Raw genomic sequence first — 12,289 nt, forward strand, 5'->3', positions numbered from 1 at the left:
ACAAACATTCAGCGCCATTTTTGTCGCTCAAGCAACCACAAGAACGTTGTCGGAATCGTTTTACGAAGATAATGACTTCCCCGGCAATTGATGACGTGACAGAGCGCTTGGCTCAGACAAAAGTTGCGCCTCAGCATGAATTGAGCTTCAAAGGAAAAGGATGGAAGCTAAACAAGGCCGAAGATGGTGAGGAGTTGAAGATCCCTGAGAGTGGGAATAATCACACACGTAGTTCGCATGCGTGCCGTTTAGTTTCACTAGTTTCACTTTCAGCAACATGGAGCAGCTCGCGCACCGTACTGTTGATTCTTGCATTAACGGGTGGACTGCCTGTTCACTTGGAATTGGACAACTTTTCAATGACAATGATTTTGTCTGTCAACTTTTCACCGACCGAATCTTGTTGGTTCAAAAGAAGTTGAAACAGAATTAATATGATGAGTTCTTGGGTGTTATGCACGGATGGGGTGTAAACTGCACGGCGTCTTCATTGTAGTCATGACTTCCAAAGTGAAACGTACCGCCAGCACTAACGTGACTAAGTCGGAATGCATGAATACCGCCTTGATTGCTGACTTGCAAGGCGCCGCCAAAAAGCAAGGTCACTGGTCAAATCTATTTTTAAAACAAGGAATTCCTTCCTAATCCTATGGGCATGTGCTAGGGGCATTCGATAACATCCTCCCACTTTTTCACGCGCAAAGTTCGACTATTCAGATTGAGACTGAGAGCATACGGAAATTATAATGGGGGCGAAATAGATCTCGTAAAAACTTCTCTTTTTCATCCACCACTTCTAACGGTTGTGTTCTGTTTTGAAAAAAAAAATCTGATGTCCAAGAAAAACTCGTCGATTCCAATTGTGAAAAACAATTAAATCGGCCATTTTGCTTGCTATCCTCGGCAACTAAGTCATTTAGACGACCCATGGTGTATGTTTACTTTAAATTTGGTGGTACAAGCGTGTCCGTGCCATTCAATGATTTATGCAATACTGTGTACCTCGCGGTAGGCCGCAAACTGTTTTCACACGGACTCAAAGTTTACATATATCTGTGCATAACATCCATGATGAGTAACTTTTGTTACTAAGGCCCAAAAAAAAAGAAGTCTGTTTACGGTAACATAGGCCAAAAAATAGGGTCGGTAGGTCGGGATATTTTTTTTTTCTCCATAAAAACATATTTTTCAGTTATTTTGCCAAAAAACAAAGACGTGGGGTTTTTTTTTCGTTTTTTTTTCCCAAATGCCAAAAAAAAGTCTAGGGTCGCGCAAAAAAATAGGGTCGGTTGGGATACCGTAAACAGACTATTTTTTGTGTGTGCCTAATGTTATGCCTTTTTAATGGGGTAAATGACGTCATATCCGCTTTTTATACTTAAAGTGGAGTTTGCACTGTGGCTAGGCAGTCAAATTGGTTGAAATTTTGATCAAACAGTCTTTGAAAAGCATTATCAGCTTAAAAATGAAATGAAAGCTTAAAAATTGTGTCATTTATTTATAAATCACAGTTTTGCTTGAAATCAACTGTGCAACTGCAAAACAGACATTGCATTCTTTATTTGTTCCTGAATCCAAAAATATTGAGACATGTATGTTAAACTTAATTGTTATGGTTAAATTGATATAAATTAAGCTAAAAAAACAACGAAAATTCTATTTAATTATGGAAATTAGGTTCCCAGTGTACATGATTAATACTGAGACAATGCTGTGTCCGTTGATGGCTTTTGGTCAGCCAAGACAGTCTTGATGAAGACTTTTTAGTTCAGTTTTGATGTTCAGGCCAGTTGACTGAATCATGTGAATGGTTTGATCTATAATATCCCTTTGTGCAACTTGTTTCTTTTCTTTTGCGGCGATGAAGCTGGTTGATACTGATAGGATAGGAACATGCAAGTGAAAAGTAATACTCTACCCGCTGTTGGAAAGTTGTGCTGTGGGTTTTAACCATTGACATGTTGTGTGTTGCAGCCAAAGAGTTGGTGGAGGCGATAGAGAATTGTGGTCACATGACGGCGCTGCGCATGGAGGGCAACACACTGGGTGTGGAGGCGGCAGAGGTCATGGCAAAGGCATTACAGAAACACCCTGAGTTTGAGGTCAGTAGTACTAGTACTCAGTACTAGTAGTAGACCTACATTAAAGTTAACATCCAGCGATTTTTCTAGGATGTGTTTTGTTGGCAAAACTGCTGAAAAGGCCACAATTCACAAAAGCGTCCGGAATTTTCTGCAGTATGGGAACTCTTTGGCATCTCCTTTCTCCCACCTAGTTCTGCCAAAATAACTGCAAAGTTTTTTGCAATTTCAAAATAAAGTTTGAGTACTTTGCGGACTGCCACAACCAATCAGCATTCAATCACATATATATTCTTACCTCAACTCACATAAATGGCATTAACTTCAGTTCATTGCTAAGATATTGAAGTAGTACTCGACCCTGGTAAGGGGGGAAGTAACTCCCAAAGAAAACAAAGTCCGTAGTCAAGGACGGGAGTCACCTCCCCTACCGGTAACCCGCGCATGCGCGGTCCTACTACCGGCCGTCATTCCACCCACTTCAACACTCGAGCACAGACGTGTTGTGGTACTCCGGCATCTTTTTTGCCTTGGCCTTTTGTGGAAGGCCATTTGACCCTGGTATTTGCGTTGCTATCTTTAGGTAAGATCGTTTCACTTCTCTTCGCTGCGCGTTGCGTTTGTTTGAGTATTTCGCTGTTGTAATTCGTCTCCACGTGCGCGTGTTCGAAATTGCAAATGGCGGACAAAAGCTCTAAAAGCAAGGGCAATCTTGTTTCTCTGCTCTCTTCACCGGGGAAAGAGAAAGATAAGGACAAGTCTAAGTCTAAATCAAAGACGCGTGCCTCTGTAACTTCGTCACAGGCTACGTCTTTAGTTCTGGTTACTGACCCGGTGACTAAGAAGTCAGAACGGGTTTCGATTGACTCCACGTCACCGTCACCGGTTTTTCTTACGCAGGAACGCGCTACTTCTCCTCTCTCGCGCTCGCAGGCGCCTCGGCCTAGCGAGTCCGTGTCTCGGGAAGAAATCTTGGCAATGTTTGCTACTTTGAAGCATGATTTGGTTGCCTTGCATTCTGCGGAAAGGCCTGTCGCTCCCCTCCCGCCTGGCGTGGGGGGGGTGGCTTCACTTTCTAGGCTGCGGCCTTCAGCGACGATCACTTCGGCTGATCTCGGACCGGATTTTTCCGGTTCGGTAGCGGATCCCCCTGCCTTTTCAGGGGGGTTCGCGTCCATAGCGCCGCCCGGTTCTAGCGCTTCGGCGTTGGGCGGCGTTTGTGGGAGTCCCCATCTTTTTGGGGGCTCACACTTGCCTGCGTTCCCTGGTTACGCTCTTGCGTCTCCTTCGGGTTCACAGACGGCTCCTCCCCGGCAGTACACCGTCCATCACGTGGCGGGTGCGCTAGGGAGCGGCGAAGCGCGCCAGCTTGCCCCCCTGGGATCAATTTCGGCTGTCCCGGCCTCTGGGGGACAGGCAGCAGCGTCTTGCTTGTCCAGCTCTGGCCTGCAAGATTCTGTCGGCGGTCATCGTCCTGTAGCTCTTGGTTCGGCTGCCGCCGTTCCTGTTTCGAGCTCGCAGGGGGTAGGCTCCTCTGGTTTCCCCTCGGGGCTTCCGGTCGGGCCTACCCGCGGGTTGTCGTCCTCGACTTCCGGTTGTGCTGTGGCAGGCACTTCCGGTGGAGGACAGCGGGCTAGCGGTTCCAGTGGCAGTGTCCCTGCTATCCCGTCCCTGGTCACGCATCGACATCCGGCCCTGACTTCCGGTTCCGCCGCGGCGGTTCCGGTTGTCGGCGGTGCTGTTGGTGGACAGTTTGCGGCGCTTCCGTCTACTGTTCAACCGACGTTAGCCACTTCCTCTTCCGTGGATGGGTGGGTTTCCGGTTTGCCGGACCCTCCTTTCGATGGGGATCAGGAAGGTTTTGCAGAGGAACAGGAAGGGGATGAGGATCGTTCCGAATCCGTTACCCCCTTACGGATTCCCAATAAGCTGGGCCCTACTCTGGAGTTGGCTGCGGAGATAACCTCACGGTACTTCCCTGAGGGTGTCTCCGCCGACTCTACTGTTGTCGCACCCCCTCCTTCTGCTTTGGCAGACTTTGCGGGCGCGGGGGACACGAGGGCGAAGTTCCGTTTCATGGAATCTCCTTCCGTCCCGTTTGTGATGGCTCAGGTGTTGGCGGACGCTAACACACCCTACCCTCTGTTGGCTGCTCATGGGGAAGCCCCCCCTTCTGCCCAGCCTTGGTTAACCTCGGCTCAGGCAGGCGGCGGCCTCCCAGCCAACTCAAGAAGATCGCGGCTGCCTAGCAGGCCACATTCTCTTCTCTCCTCTTTTTCGCTGCCCACAGCTCCACTTCCGGTGACTCCGGAACTGGCTCGCTTGCGGCAGGATGGTTATAGCCGAGATAGGACTTCCGTTTGTACGGAACAGAGTCTACTCGGGCTGGAGGAAAGCGGGCGTTCTTCCCTTGAACTGACCTCTTTAGCGGAAACGCTCATCCGGTCTCTCACGAGAGCCATCGCTTCGTCCATCGAGCCTTTTAGGTTTCGTGACGATGCTATTGAGGCTGATGCTGCCATGCTCCTGGCGGCGCTTGCGAAGGTCACTGACAGTCAGATGACGCTTGCTGCTCGGCTCTACTCTCAGGTGGTGTTCTGGAGGCGCGAGGCTTTTCTTAACGGCTCTCGCCTGACGGATAAGGCCACCATAGACTCTTTGAGAGTCTCTCCCTTTTCAGAGGGTGCGTTGCTGGGGTCACGCTCTTTGGATGCCCTTCGGCAGCAAACTGAGGAAACTCGTGACCAACATGTGGTGCAACTGACGGAACTCGCTCTTAAGCAGCACAGCAACAAACCACGGAGTTCTGCGTCAGCGCCAGACAGCTCTTCTGGGCAGCAGTCGTCTCGCGCAGGTAGGGGTGGGTCACGGTCCCGTCCTTACCAGCGTAAACCTTCTTTCGGGAAGCGGGGGTCTGGGCGCAAGCCCAACCCCCAATGAGCCACCCCCGATCCAGTCACCCCCCCCCCCCCCCCCCAGCCTCTACCCTTTTGGGTAGCAGGCGGCCTCTTCCGGGTTCTTCCAGCTTGGCTGTCTCGGACAAGCAGCCTATGGAGCATGGGGGTGATTCGATCGGGGTTCCGCCTTCCTTGACAGGAAGGCAAAGCCCCTTCGTCCAGGGCGCCGGCCAACTTCCGGTTTCCGGTCAGCCCAGACGCTCAGGAGACTTTACAGGCGGAAATCCTTCTCTTTCTGCGGAAGCAGGCTATAGAGGAGTTTCTCGGCCACCCCTTCTTGGGACTTTACGGCAGAATTTTGGTCGTCCCCGGGGTGTTGCACCAAGGCATGGTGTTCGATTCACGGGAGTGGGCAGTCCGTCCCACTCAACGTCGTTTATACAAACTGCAGGCGCGCCCTTTTCAGGCGGCGCTCAGTTCAGTCTGGAATCCGACGTCACACGGCTGGGACGTCTCAGTTCCGTTTCGGGGTCTGGTTGCAGCAGACCACGCCTCAGTGGATGAACACTCCTTGGCTTCTGCAGGGAGTGCCCATAGCGCTTCCTCCTCCTTACACGCATCTCTTTGCGGGCGCAGCACAGAAGGGCTGCGGGGCTCACTTGGACACGCACACGACTTCCGGTCGGTGGTCACAAGAGCAGCGGTCTATGGCACAACATTCGCCTCGAGCTCGAGGCGGTCTTTCTGGGTTTTCATCACTTTCTCTCCGCTTTCCAGGGCACCCATGTGTTGTTTCTTTATGACAACACGGCGGTCTCTGCTTATTCCAACAAACAGGGCGGGTCCCGATCTCGGCTGTGGTCCAGCCGAGCATGCGAGACTCTTTCTTAGATCCTGATCTCGGCTCGCTATCTGCCCGGCTGCCTGAACGTCCTTGCCGACGTCATCAGCCGTTCCTTCCAGATCCTCCACACGGAGTGGACCATCACCCATCAGGCGCTCCTCCTTCTTTGGGCGCAGGTAGAGCGTCCGATGGTCGTCCTTTTCGCCACGAGATTTTCACGTCGCCTCCCGATCGTTGTGTCTGTTTCCGGGCCCGGAAGCTTGGCAGATCGACGCGATGACGATCAGCTGGACAGGGCTAGAGGCTTACGCCTTCCCTCCCACTCCACTCATCGGAAGGGTTCAGCCTAAAGCCGACTTAGAGCGGCTTCATCTCCTTCTCGTGGCACCGCGCTGGCCCAGTCAGCATTAGTTCCCGGACCCCATGCGGCTCGCCAGCGGCCCGCCAATCCCGCTCGGCCGCCGGCGAGGGGAGCTTTTCCAGCCCAGAACGGGGACTCTGCACAATCGCCCCGAGGGCCTGGATCCTCACGCCTGGAGAGGGTTCGGAGATCACTGGGGTGCTCAGGCGCCTCCGTTTTCGCTTTTGGACTTAGGCCAGAAGGCTCACAGGCCACCCCCTCTGTCTACTAGTCACACTGGCTGGCTTGGACTCGATGGTTTGCGGCTAACAATGTTGTCCCGGTCGCCCTGCGATCAATGCAGGTCGCAAACCATCTGGCATGGCTCTCCGCTCGGGGACGCGCCGCGTCCGCTTTGCGCGCTCGCCGCTCAGCCATCTCTGTTACTTTTAAGCAACTTGGACGCTCCATCTCCCTCGGGGGAGTTATCGCGAGTGTGCTAAAGGGCGCGGCCCTCAGTTCTGCAACGGAGAGAACTTCTGTCCCGGCTTGGGACGTTCTTCTAGTACTCGAATTTCTCCGTTCTAGTGCTTTTGAACCTTTACAAGACGCTAGTCTCTCTGACCTTACGCGCAAAACTCTCATGCTCATACTGCTCGCTTCCGCGCGGAGGGGCAGTGAGATCCACGGCCTCTCAGGCCTAGACCGGGATATCACTTTCGAAAGAGACGGCTCGGTTTCACTGCGTGTCCGTCCCGATTTTCTCGCCAAGAATCAAAAACCTGGTCAACTTTCACCGATCATTTCCATTCGGCCTCTCCGGGACATTTTTAGCCCCCGGCGATCCGGATCTTTCTAACTGTCCGGTACGCGCGCTTAAGGCTTACTTGTCGCGCACCGCTCCGTTTCGAGCATCAGCTCCGAAGTTGTTGTTTATTTCGATCATTTCAGCACGAAATAAAGACTTTGCAAAAACCACGCTTTCCAGATGGTCTTCCACACTTATAAGGCATGCTTATCAGTGGTGGCAGACACAAAAGGGGGGGGGGGGGGGGGGCAGTCAGTCCTTCCTCCTCGATCACCTCGTACGCACGAGGCTTGAGCGTGGGCAACTTTCTTAGCTGTCCTCAAGTCTGGAAGGATGTCAGACGTCCTCAAAGCTGCATACTGGACGACTCATGATGTCTTCCTCAGCTACTACCTCCGGGGCATTGCCAGCACTCATCCGGACGGTACCAACTGCCTCCCAGCTATGGTTGCCGCAGGCCAGATACTTCCAAGAGATTAATGTGAGTATCCCACCGCCTTTATGTGCAATCTGCCATTTATGTGAGTTGAGGTAAGAATATGTGATTGAATCGAAAATTTCAAAACTAAATTTTCGTTTAATTAATATACTTACTCAACTCACATCGTTTATACCCTCCCATCCATCCCCGCTAACATTATATGTGTTACAGGTGTGTGTTTCCGTGGGGGAATGACGGCCGGTAGTAGGACCGCGCATGCGCGGGTTACCGGTAGGGGAGGTGACTCCCGTCCTTGACTACGGACTTTGTTTTCTTTGGGAGTTACTTCCCCCCTTACCAGGGTCGAGTACTACTTCAATATCTTAGCAATGAACTGAAGTTAATGCCATTTATGTGAGTTGAGTAAGTATATTAATTAAATGAAAATTTAGTTTTGAAATTTTCGATTCCTGGGTATTCACAACTGCCGTACAGTGCAAGACTTGTGAAATGATGCGAAAAGGTGGCTGTGACTTGTGAGAAAGGCCATGAACATGTTTTGCCATTTTCTTTTCTTCAAATTGACTCACCGATGTGAAATTGAAAATAACATAAGTGTGTCATATGACTGATGGTGGTTATATTACGGAGTAGAAAATACACACTCGTAGCCAAGAGCGATGCAAAGGACAGATTACTATATAGTGTCTTTGATTTCACCTTCATTTGTTTGCTGGTAATGTTACAGAGGGCTCTGTGGAGTGACATGTTCACTGGACGTCTCAAGACAGAAATCCCAGCAGCACTGGTAAGTCACTCAAGTTTGTGAAAAACACATTGGGTTTGCTATTTTATCCCAGCAAAAGCTGGAGGTATCACACGAACGCATTTTCATACCGATAATACATGATAAAGAAGGATTCTTTGTGCCCGGCTACGGGCTACAGTTGAAGATGGAAGTTCACCAAAAATTGGGACCATACTAACAAAAATACGGTGGGTGCAATAGGCGCCCCCATTTTTTGAGCAAACGCCACCCAAGGCCGCTTTGGACGGGTAGAAATTCTGTAGTTTCCAAGACTTGGTGTGTGTGGTTGTTCAAGACTATGGATAAAGCTCGCGTAAGAAGATTACGTCACGGTCAAAAGTCTTTTACGTCAATTAATGCATCATGATGTCATGCCTCCTTGTAGTCTTTTTCTCTCGCGCGGTGTGTGTGTGTGTGTGTGTTCATTTTGTGCACATGTGTTAGTGTTAGTGTGTGTGTGTGTGTGTGCGTGCATGAGTCTGTACTCGTGTATGTGTGTGTGTTGGTGTGTGTATGAAAGACTGAGAGAGAGGGAGAAAGAGTGTGTGTGTGTGTGTGAATGTGTGTGTGCATGAGTTTGTGTGTAAGTTTGTGTGTATGTTTGTGTGTGTATATGTGTTTGTTTGTAAAGGTGTGTGTGTCCGTCTGTCTATGTGCGTATTTGTTTGTTTGTTTGAAGGGCCATAATTATCAGGGCGGTGCTGCTTTGAGATATAACGTGCGCCACACACAAGGCAGAAGTCGCAGCACAGGCTTCATGTCTCACCCAGTCACATTATTCTGACACCGGACCAACCAGTCCTAGCATGCACTAACCCCAAAATGCCAGACGCCAGGCGGAGCAGCCACTAGATTGCCAATTTTAAAGTCTTAGGTATGACCCGGCCTGGGTTCTAACCCACGACCTCCCGATCACGGGGCGGACGCCTTACCACTAGGCCAACCGTGTATGTGCGTATGAGTGTGTGTTTTGTGTGTATGAGATTTGTGTGAGTCAGTGTGTGTGTGTCTGTCTGTGGGTGTGGGTGTGTGCGTGCGTACATGTGTGTGTTTGTGTGGGTGTGTGTCTGTTTGTATAAGACTCAAAGACTCAAAGACTCAAAATGTTTACTGTCCTCATAAAAACAAGGAAAATTGCCTTACAGTGTCAGGCGATCACAGACATAAAAACATCACATGTATTAAGAATTAAACGATTGCACTTAAAACTAATAACTCTAGCCCGCTTCATATTTGCTGTAAACTTAGAATTAGAATTGCATTAAAACACATGTAAACATCCTGAGCGTCTCTCGCAGCACTCACACTTACAGACACACACACACACACACACACACACACACACACACACACACACACACACACACACACACACACACTCACACTCTCTCTCTCTCTCTCTCTCTCACTCGCCATCTCTCTCTATCTCAGTTTAACTAAGAGAAAGAGAGAGAGAGAGTGGGTTTGTGCGTGTGCGTAAGTGTGTGTGTGTTTGTAAAGGTGTGTATGTCCGTCTGTCTAGATATGTGCGTATGGGGGTGTGTTTTGTGTGTATGAAGTGTGTGTGAGAGAGTGAGTGAGTGAGTGTGTATGTGTGTAACTTGGGGGGTGTGTGTGTGTTTGAGAGAGAGAGAGGAGAGGTTTGTCTTTCGCTGGGGTATGCAGTGCCTTGGCGTTGCACATCTACTTAATTTATTACATGTGCAGTGTCAATGCTTTAGGTAGTTTATTGTGTGTGTATTTTATCCTTCCAGAAGAGAGACAGTTGCTGACTTATTTTGATCTTCATACAAATAGTGGAGGGTGTGTGAAATGAACATGATTTTAGTTCAGAGTCATGATTTTTTTAATCAACCAAGGTTCAGAAAGTTGTCAGTGCTGCATGAGGGATGCAGTGGTGTGAAACTCAAACTTTGTGTTTAGAAATGGAACCTTAAAGTTAAATAATCATGGTGATGAAGATTAGACAGGTGTGTGTCAGGTAAGCAAGCTAAGTGTGATTTCAGAAAGTGTTTTTTGTCAGGTAATCAAGGTGATTGTGTTTTCAGAAACACTTGGGTGCGGCCATCATGTCGGCGGGGTGCCACCTGGTGGAGCTGGACCTGAGTGACAACGCATTCGGGCCGCGCGGCATTGTGGGGCTGGTTGACATCCTGAAGAGCCCCAGCTGTTACTCCCTGCAGGAACTGAAACTCAACAACAACGGCCTTGGCATTGGTGGCGGCAAGGTCTGTGGCAGTTATTGTGCTGGGTTTTGTATAAGCAGATATGATCTGAAAGACAAGGAGAAGTCAGTTTGTCACAACAGCCAGACAAACCAAGGTGCAACAACACAGCAGTAGCTTTCTTTTCAGGTAAAAAAAACTGGCGAATGCAATCCGCACCAGGAAGAATGAAATGGTAGACAGTTTTATCTTTTGTGATGACGGGCGCAGTGGCGTGGTGGTAAGACATCGGCCTCCTAATCGGGAGGTCGTGAGTTCGAATCCCGGTCGCTGCAGCCTGGTGGGTTAAGAGTGGAGATTTTTCCGATCTCCCAGGTCAACTTATGTGCAGACCTGCTAGTGACTTAACCCCCTTCGTGTGTACACGCAAGCACAAGACCAAGTGCGCACGGAAAAGATCCTGTAATCCATGTCAGAGTTCGGTGGGTTATAGAAACACGAAAATACCCAGCATGCCTCCCCCAAAATCGGCGTATGCTGCCTGAATGGCGGGGTAAAAACGGTCATACACGTAAAAGTCCACTCGTGCTGAAAACATGAGTGAACGTGTGAGTCTAAGCCCATGAACGAAGAAGAAGAAGAAGATCTTTTGTGATATTTTCACATAAAAACCAGTAGAACTCTGGTAAAGGCAAACACTGTCAGGGGGATGATGTTCACATGTATGGTGCATGCTTACACACATTAACTCATTCGCTGCGCGTCGGAACTGGAATTCCGACACCTGTGTTTAGCGTTGGCTGCGTGCCGGCACTTGAGTTCCGACGGATATCACGAATTTTTAACGGTGTAAACGGTCCTGCTGACCAAGGGAAACAACCCCTGCAATGAACTTCTATCTGTCTACAGTGGTACCATTCACTGTAAACAGTTCCTTCCCTTAAATTGTTGGGATTAATAAAAATTTTGTTGACGGTGTGCGACCCACGTGTTTTGACTTTTCCAAGATGGCGGATCGTTCTGCTGAGACGTAGTAACTTGAAAAGAGTGCTAGAACGTGTTATTCAGTACGGTTCTGATCTTGACCTCAGTGATGATGATAGTGGAGATGATATTTTAGATTCTGGTGACGATTTTGTGCCAATGGACGATCATTTGGGTGATGATTCGGGCAATGCAAGTGTCGATCATGACATTGTGTATGATGAACCCATGACGTAGAAAGTTTTTTTGTTTTGCTTCAAATTGGATATTTTGCGTGGATATGAAGACAACAAAAGGTATGTACTTTCAAATGTTTCATATATTTTCTAAAAGAGTAAGTTTCAAACTTTGCAAAAACATAAGGTATGTAAGGTTATCTTGTGTTGTTGATTTTTAATAATTTTTTCAAAATGGCTCTAAATCGCGCGTTGGCAGGGAACACAGGGGAAATTTAGCTGCGCAGCGAATGAGTTAACACATGCACTGGTGAAAGTGGATTGCCACATAACCATTCAAGAACAAATAAGTATATGTTAATGTTAGTATGTTACTGGGTGTTTTTTTGACTGTGGGTGGCATGGTGTGTTGTTGGTCTTTGACTGTGGGTGGCATGGTGTGTTGTTGGTCTTTGACTGTGGGTGGCATGGTGTGTTGTTGGTCTTTGACTGTGGGTGGCATGGTGTGTTGTTGGTCTTTGACTGTGAGTGGCATGGTGTGTTGTTGGTCTTTGACTGTGAGTGGCATGGTGTGTTGTTGGTCTTTGACTGTGGGTGGCATGGTGTGTTGTTGGTCTTTGACTGTGGGTGGCATGGTGTGTTGTTGGTCTTTGACTGTGGGTGGCATGGTGTGTTGTTGGCCTTTGACTGTGAGTGGCATGGTGTGTTGTTGGTCTTTGACTGTGGGTGGCATGGTGTGTTGTTGGTCTTTGACTGTGGGTGGCA

General features: G+C 49.0%; 1 protein-coding gene across 1 annotated transcript in view; it reads left to right on the forward strand.

Annotated features, from left to right (window-relative positions):
- Positions 1-12,289, forward strand: part of LOC138969390 (ran GTPase-activating protein 1-like) — a 37,107-nt gene continuing 24,818 nt past the window's right edge. Inside the window, exons 1-4 of the mRNA XM_070342179.1 lie at positions 1-186; positions 1,975-2,102; positions 8,140-8,199; positions 10,248-10,427. Of these exons, the coding sequence (XP_070198280.1) occupies positions 72-186; positions 1,975-2,102; positions 8,140-8,199; positions 10,248-10,427 (483 nt within the window). The 5' untranslated portion in view covers positions 1-71. The remainder of the gene's footprint in view (positions 187-1,974; positions 2,103-8,139; positions 8,200-10,247; positions 10,428-12,289) is intronic.

Source organism: Littorina saxatilis, linkage group LG6, assembly GCF_037325665.1.
Source record: "Littorina saxatilis isolate snail1 linkage group LG6, US_GU_Lsax_2.0, whole genome shotgun sequence".
Classification (NCBI taxonomy): Eukaryota; Metazoa; Mollusca; class Gastropoda; order Littorinimorpha; family Littorinidae; genus Littorina; species Littorina saxatilis.